Source organism: Podarcis melisellensis, assembly GCF_964234715.1.
Source record: "Podarcis melisellensis genome assembly, chromosome: 9".
NCBI classification, from domain to species: Eukaryota; Metazoa; Chordata; class Lepidosauria; order Squamata; family Lacertidae; genus Podarcis; species Podarcis melisellensis.
In genome coordinates this window covers 40,225,640-40,234,466 of record NC_138541.1, presented here as the reverse complement: position 1 = coordinate 40,234,466, position 8,827 = coordinate 40,225,640, and the positions used below count along the sequence as shown (strand labels likewise).

The following is an 8,827-nucleotide window of genomic DNA, read 5'->3' as shown; positions in this document are numbered from 1 at the left end:
AACTTCAATTCCAAGCACACTTAACAAGTGATCGTCCCCAAGATTCTTTGAGCAAACAGGTGCTTTAAATGTATGATGTATAAACAGCCCAGAAAGTGTTTTCTGCTTTTCTTGTTACTTTTAATTGTTCTTATGCTGTGTTCCTACTGCATTCCTCTTATCCACTGTGGAAATTAGTGATATATAAGTGGTACATTTTATTTAAATGAATAAAATTATGTTCTATGCTCATTACTCAACCCAGGGGTGGGCTTCTCAAGCTCCTGTTTTCTTATCATCTGTAATATATTGAATATAATGCTCCAAACTGAAGTACAGAGTTTTGCATATACAGATAGGCATACATAAACAGTTTTTCACTGATAGATAGACACACATTTCTTCCCCACCCCACATCATTATTCCCGTCTAAATGTTATCGTACATAGGATTGTATCCAGATTCTTTTTTGTGTGGTGTTTTACCAAAGTGCAATAAGGCATACAGACATTATAACACAGCACACAAAGACTCTTGACAGAGCCACATCAACATCAGAACTGGGTTTGTTTGGGAGGTTTTTTTCCCCAATGTTTAATCAGTTTGAAAATATTCCGTGATAATGTTAGATGGAGATCAGGGGGGTGCAAAGCAGATGAAAGCTGTGGCAAAATTTGCATTGTCATATTTTAGAATTTTAGAAATGTTTCTAATTTCATAATTCAGGAGCGTCAAACTTGGAGCACAGTGAACCCATGTGCCAATAAAGAAATGGAAAATGGAGACATCTGCTCATCCCTAGCAGCTTCTGATTGGTAATAGCCGACATTTGCTTGCTTCACACTGCATTATCAAAAGGTTTTTATATTTAGCTCAACAACACTGGAGATGTGCTTGCCAGCAGCTCTTTGGTACATTATACCTAAGTGAATTATGTTGCAGATGAGAAGTAATTGAGACCATCCATCATGGACTATGTTTGGTAACTCTACCCATTTATCATATTTTTATAACCACTCTGAAGTTACAACCACTCAGTTCTCTATCTTTTCCCCTTCATGCATGGTTTCAAACTCACCACACCAATGGCAGCAGTTATAAACTACAATGAAGTAATGAGAAGAAGGTGACAGTTTAAGTCATTTTGAAGCTGCTGCATTGATGCATTCATTCCACACTCAACAAAAAAATGCAGCAAATCATACTTTCTCCAATTTACTTCATCAATAAATTGTTGTTTTGGGAGGGATGCAACGACAAGCAGTTGATCAATATTTTGCAGTCGTCTGAAGAACCAGATTGCCCTTCTGTGAGGTCCTTTGAAGGAAGGGTGGGATATAAATATGGCAGTGACAAAAAGTATGGGCTTTTTATTATTTAGTAAATAATAAATACAGAATATGTATATTGCGAAATATAGATTGCTTCCAGCTAGTCCTGTTGTCTTCTGTGAAGATCTGCAAGTCATTTTAAAAGAAAAGAAAAGAAAAAAAAGTTCAGTCTTGAATAAAAAGGTAAAGAGACCCCTGACCATTAGGTCCAGTCGTGGCCGACTCTGGGGTTGCGGCGCTCATCTCGCTTTATTGGCCGAGGGAGCCGGTGTACAGCTTCTGGGTCATGTGGCCAGCATGACTAAGCCACTTCTGGCGAACCAGAGCAGTGCACAGAAACGCTGATTACCTTCCCACCAGAGTGGTACCTATTTATCTACTTGCACTGGCATGTTTTCGAACTGCTAGGTTGGCAGGAGCAGGGACCGAGCAATGGGAGCTCACCCCGTCGCGGGGATTCGAACCGTCGACCTTCTGATCGGCAAGTCCTAGGCTCAGTGGTTTAACCAACAGCGCCACCTGCATCAGTCTTGAGTAGTGGGTCTCCATTCTGACTAGTGGGAGTTGTAGTTCAGCAACATCTGGAAGTTTTCTAACCCTGCTTTTTAGTATAGCTCTGCCTCCTGAACCTATAGAGATTTTCACAATGGCAAATGAAACAAGGAGCAACATAAATGTTCTCTTGCAAATAGTGACTTCTCAATTGATCAGTGACAACTATGATCATCCATCAAAGTGCAAGTTAAATTGGATAGCCAAAAAAAGAGTAAGACACTGGCAATTTCCAGGAATACTTGGCTCTCTGAGTTTTCCCCCTGCTGCTCTATTAGCATGCTGCTTACTGAAAGTAGCACCATGTTGAGCTAAAAGCAGCTAGGGCAGGGCAATTTTAGGCAAGAAAACATTGCAGTGAATTTATTCCCCCTCGCACAATGTGGTTGCAAGCCAGGAGCTGCTTGGCTGTTTTTTTCATTGAGAAATAAAGGGATCTGTGTTGAGCATACACTTTTTCAAAGCATGCTTAATATAACGTGGAGTTTAGCCCACAACATAAATCAGGCTAGAAGCAGAGTGAGAAATGGAGGAGAGAGGGTGAAGCTGGTAAAGGGGCAAACCAGAAAGAAGTGCAATGATATATGTGTTTATTCAAACGTATGTCCCACTAGTCTCAGTGGGGCTTTCTCTCAAGTTAAGTACATACTGTGCATGTACATGATTGCAGCCTTAAAGTAGTCAAGGCAGGAAAGAAGAAGAATAAATCACTATTTTTGCAGTAGAAGAAGCAATGGCATTAGGGAAGGGAGTTTCTTAAATATGTATGAAACATTTCAAATACCATGGACAGCAGCAGAAGCTTCGCAACCCTACAATTTGCAGTTGGGCATCTTTGCCAATGCTGACAATGAAGGAATTTGCATGCCTGGTGATGAATCACTGCCAACCTGCCCCATAAAACACTTCATATTCAGTTAAGTGTTTTTCAGTTTAATGTCTCTGCATTCTGCTTTCACCAAAGGATTTAGGTGTGGCAAATAATGAGACCCGTAAAATCTGTCCTGCAATATATATTTTAAAAATGGTCGGGAAGACTGGAAGGAATGTAGAAATGTTTAATTAAAAGCGTATTTCTCACCACTCCAAAAATGTAAATCCGTATGAGTTCCCTCCCACCTTTAGTTCCCTCCTTATTACCTGGTTCCGTTTCCAACTGAACTGTGAAATTAGGTGGCCAGATTTGAACAAAAGAACAGATGCTATTTCTAATTTAAAAGTATAATTGTAAAGAAATTTCATTAAAGTTGGGCTATGCAGTGGCTCCCTCTTTTCATCAACATTCTTGTTCTGTATTGCTAAGAATTGCTTTTAAGGGAGAAACCTGCTGTGATGGAGCCACAGCCCTGCATCAACTGACGGCTCGTTTCCGCTCTTCATTTGGCAGAAGATACACATTTGTGATGATAAACTTGTGTTAGTCCCTCAAGGACTTGCTTTTTGCCACTACTGGTCATGGAAACAAAATTGATTTGTGAAGTCCTTGTGATCTGTTCTAGGTCTATGAGCAGTCACTGTCACTCTCTATCTCACTCCCATAAACTATGCATTGAACCTGCTTAAGCCAATGAAAGAGCAAGGTAAAACAGGCCATTTCCACTGAAAGAGCTCTGTTAAAATGATGCAGTCCACATAGTACGAGAACCCTTTTCCATCTGTTTATGTATGGTTTATTTAGATCAGTTTTTACTAAAGCCACTAGCATTTATTCCCTAGAATAGATACAATATTGGATACCAAATCTGGAGAGAGAGAGAGAGAGAGAGAGAGAGAGAGAGAGAGAGAGAGAGAGAGAGAGAGATTTGACATGAGGCCCTGTTGACATATTGCTAGGCATGGGTGAATCAGTCAGTTTAGTTCCTGCCAGTATCTCTTTTTACCATTCTAAAGTTTGGTTCTCCACATTTCCACTTAAGCTTACAAATTCATATTTAAATAAAAACTCAGCATTTTACTGCATATTTCTCTTAATTTTGATATGCATTTTTTGCCAACTATACACATTTTTGCATGCATTTTTCTGTAGTATGTTAGTTTCACTAACAGGTGCATTCTTATGTACACAGTACTTTGTATACACATTTTTCTACACACTACTTGATTGGAGAACTGCATTGCAGAAGTGTGAATTTCAAATGATGACAAGGCTTCAGTTTGGGTATTGAGTCAGGAAGTGTCCACCATGGATGCTTTAGTTGAGATTCCTGCATTGCTGGGGGTTGGACCAGATGACTCTTGTGTCCCTTCCAAATCTACAATTCTGATACTATGATTCTATAAATTAGGTAGGTTCATCTTTCGATCCAAATTCAAGAGAATTCAAAAGAATTTCTTCCCCATCTCTACGGATGGGCAGAGGACCAGCACAGCCACATCTCAAGGTGAGTATAGTTTTTAAGGGATTGGATTAGATTCACTAATTAAGATAGATAGATAGATAGATAGATAGATAGATAGATAGATAGATTCTTTATTGTCATTACACAAGTGCAACGAAATTGGATGCCATCCCTTAAAAACACAAAAGCAAAACAACAACAACAACCAAACAAACCACATTCCAGCCACACCCACACCCACACCCATCAAACTCCCAGGTCACACTATCAAGTTACAGCATTCAAAAAGGCCACAGCTCTTGGATAGAAACTATTTTTCAGTCTATTTGTCCTTGACATGATGTTTCTATATCTCCTGCCAGAAGGCAGTAGTGCAAACAGACTGTATCCCGGGTGAGATGAATCCTGCAGGATGTTGTTTGCTTTCCTAAGACAACGGGAACCGTACAGTTCTTCCAAAGATGGGAGAGGATGACCAATAATCCTTTGGGCTGTGGTTATGACCTTCTGGAGCACCTTCCTCTCCCTAGCTGTACAACTGGAGAACCAAGCACAAATACAGTATGTGAGAATGCTCTCTATGGAGCCTCGGTAGAAGGACACCAGCAGTCTCTCACTCAGATTGTTCTTCTTTAAAAGTCTGAGGAAATAAATTCTCTGCTGGGCCTTCTTCACCAGAGCAGTGGTATTTGCGCTCCAAGTCATGCCCTGATCGATAGTCACTCCCAAAAACCTGAATTCCGCCACCCTCTCCACCCGTTCCCCGTTGATATACAAGGGCTGAATGTCCGCCTTTTTTTTCCTGTAATCCACCACCAATTCCTTGGTCTTAGCCGTATTAAGAGCCAGATTGTTCTCTCCACACCAAACACAGAGCCGCTCCACCTCGTCCCGATAGGCGGACTCATCCCCTCCTGAAATGAGCCCCACCACCGTAGTGTCATCAGCAAACTTGATGATTTTGTTGCTGGAATAGATGGCTGTACAGTCATACGTATAGAGAGTATAGAGCAGGGGACTCAACACACAACCCTGTGGTGAGCCGGTGTTAAGGCTAAGGGCTGTGGACATATGTGACCCTACTCTAACCCTCTGAGAACGTTCTGACAAAAAATCCAAAACCCAGAGACAGGTGGAGTTGGAGAGTCCAATCGCCTCTAGCTTGGACACCAGTCTATGGGGGAGGATAGTGTTAAAAGCAGAGCTAAAATCCACAAACAGCAGCCTCACATAACTCCCCGGCTGCTTTCTAAATCCCACAGGGAGCCAATGTGTGGCCTTCGTTTCTAAGCAATCTGAACAAATTGAAAATGAATACCTCAGGGAGCGAGCATGTGTCAAAACCAGCCCATTGATGGGACAAAGCAGATGTGGGTTTGTGTGAATGCTATTAACGTGCATGATTTTTGTAGTGCAAACAGCAGGAACAGGGCTTCATAGGATGGGGGGGAATTAATCCTGGACTCCTCTCTTTTCCCATGCTACCACCCACCTACCAAAGGTGCTGTTTTCATTGGGAGGGAAGCTGGCATTGATTCAGAACACCTTGTAGGCACAATTCCCAAGTGGTTCTCTTATAAACTCTGTGCTGTCATTTGCATCAGCACCTTTAATTAATGAACTTTGCATGCCATGGAATGTGAAACAAGGACTAAACCATTTTTTAAGCAGGTTTGTATTGAGAATGTTGGTTGCTGTTGAGCAGCTAGATATAAGTAGGGAAAGTTTTACTGATTTTCATCCAAATACCAGATGCAGAGCACACCTCACCAGGAGCTATTCTGGAAACCACCACCACCCCTCCCCCAACGCAACAAAAACTGGTTGGGTATTTTGCTGGTAAAAACAAAATGGCATTGCTAGCTTTCATTTCACCCCAGTGCTATATGAAACCCTAACTCTCTGCAATCCACAACAGTTTTTAGCTTTTAAGGGATCAGTGATCCCACACTGGATTGTATCCTGCGTGAAAACGAATGGGGCAATCTTGTGTGCATGCCAACAAAATGGAAAAACTATAGCATAAAATAATATCGTTCCAGTTTCAGTATATGTGCTGCCGAAGTGAGCACCATAAAATAATATAAAATGGGTGTACAATAGAATATGAAGAATAGCTACAACTACAGTGGTACCTCGGGTTACATACGCTTCAGGTTACAGACTCCGCTAACCCAGAAATAGTACCTCGTGTTAAGAACTTTGCTTCAGGATGAGAACAGAAATTGTGCTCTGGCGGCGCGGCAGCAGTGGGAGGCCCCATTAGCTAAGTGGTGCTTCAGGTTAAGAACAGTTTCAGGTTAAGAACGGACCTCTGGAACGAATTAAGTAGTTAACCCGAGGTACCACTGTATATATCTATTTTCCACCTAAAAGAGAGATTTCAAATAGCATTCCTGTTGTTATTATATCAGCAAACAATGTAATATTTTCTCATATCTCGTACTACTGTCTTTTCCAGCCTTAATAATTTATTGTCTTTTAGCACATTGAATGAACACCATTATTTCACAGGTAGAGAGCCATAAAATGAAAGGAAGGCACACAGAAATGCCTATCTATCTCTGTCAAACAAATTATATTTCCCCTCCACACACACACACACCTTTGTCCCTGAGCACCATTATGAGACCAGCAAGCCTGGGCTTCCATTAGTGAGACACGGTTGATGGTCTTGTGCCAGTGGCGCTCTTGCCTCAGGGATGGGACCCCTAGACAAGGTCTGCTTGCCCGCACCTTCATGCTGCTGTTGTAGGAAATCAGGTCAGAGTGGAAGAGGGAGTGATGTGGTGGTGGCCTTCATGCTGCTCCTTCCCATCACTGATGTCATGTCACAGGATGAAACTGGCTATAAAACCTTCATCATCGAAAAGGGGAAAACAAAAATTCCTGTCTAAGAGCAACCTTTTGGACCTCAACAGAAGATAGAGAGCACAAGCAATAAACATGAAGCATGACACATTTTGATGGCTGGCTGCCCTTTTCTAACACTAGAACAAATTGAAAGGCCATTTACAAGAGCTGTAAACACCCTGCCTCTACAGAGATTACATGGAGATAATGCAATGTAAGCTGCCACAATGAATCAATATTCATTATGAAGTGACACTGGATGCTAGATGTCTATTCCATGGACAGGGTCACCTTCCTATATATTGGGCATTATATCTTTGCCAACAGACCTTACGCTTCTCCTGACTGCGCTGAAGATGCCGGGTGCAGTCAGCTTTCATGTGTGAAGGAAGCAGATTCCCCTACAGATAACCAGCCCTTGGGTTGAAGCAGAAGCTATCATCGCAATTCTTATTTCGACTTGTCGCTCAGGATCTTATTAAGAGAAAAATTGTGATGGGGAAAACTGCTTGCTATCCTTGCCAAAGCTTGAGTTGCCACATGAGGATTTAGTAAGTTATGCTTAGATGCCGTGACCACTGATTATATTGGTACTGTGTCAGTCTACTCCTTTTGTTGAATTCCCCACCTTATTTAAGTAAGAACTAATTTTGCACTCAAGGCTGTATGCTTCAATGAGATCTTTTTTAAAGCTATTAATGTTACTTGAATGATCAATGAGAACATAAAAATTGTCACATTGCATTAGATCAGGGAAGGGGAGCCCATGACCCTCCAGATGTTGGGCAGCCAACCTGCCCAATGGTGAGGAATGATGGGAGTTGTAGTCCAACATTTGGAGGACCACAAGTCAATCATTCTTGCATCAGATCCATGGCACATGTAGCACCCTGTTGACTAATATTCAGCTTGCCACATACTGCCAAACAGATTTATTCATTCATTAAAACCATATCCACCATTCTACTCATGAAGAGTACAGAGAATGGAAAATGCCTCAAGGAGGCACATTGATGTGGTCAATGTGTTCCTAAAGCCAGTAAGGAGGACACTGAACCGGAGAATGAAATCCATACCTTCGTCATCCTTTCTCCTCTTGGTTCCCATGTTCTGGCTTGACAAACAGACTAGTTGGTCTCTGTGCTGCATTGATTAAAGACAGCCTTCCCCAATCTGGTGCTCTCCAAAATATTTTGGACTATAACTCAGTTTTACCTGATCACTGGACATGCAATCTGGGGCTGATGAGAGGTGTTGTGCAGAGCATCTGGGAGGCATGAGGTACTGCTTGGGCTGCATCACTTGGGCTGGACTAACCAGGAAGTGGGAGATTATGGGCAGCAACAAACAGGCCTCGTGTCAGCATCTGGGCCCAGAATCTGGTTGCCACCACATCCTTTCCTTGTATTTTTAAAAACATTTTATAGTCAGGGAGCAGGCAGCTGGGCACATAAAAGGGGGCATATGTTCACTTTATCATTTCAATCAATCTTTATTATTACAATCACAGATCAGCCACTAAGTTACAATCAAGCAAATACAATTTTAACATTTACAGGCCAGCAATAGTCTATTTGGTATTAACAGTACAACAAAGGGCTAGGATATGTGTGTGTGTTTTCCCACACTCATTCATTCACACTAAAATGGATTACTGAGGAAATAACATGCTGATTCACATACTCCACAAACGGAATCCCTATCAAATGGGAAAATTCTGGGCATCAGCATACTATTATTTTCATTTCAAAACGTATATTAGCCTTTTTGACA

At 41.6% G+C, this 8,827-nt stretch overlaps 1 protein-coding gene across 1 annotated transcript in view; it reads right to left on the bottom strand.

The window, feature by feature from the left end:
• Window positions 1–809: 809 nt before the first annotated feature.
• The window catches only part of NPY2R (neuropeptide Y receptor Y2), a 32,405-nt gene continuing 24,387 nt past the window's right edge, over window positions 810–8,827 (bottom strand). Inside the window, exon 3 of the mRNA XM_081926162.1 lies at window positions 810–1,436. Coding sequence (XP_081782288.1) covers window positions 1,082–1,436 — 355 coding nt within the window. The 3' untranslated portion in view covers window positions 810–1,081. The remainder of the gene's footprint in view (window positions 1,437–8,827) is intronic.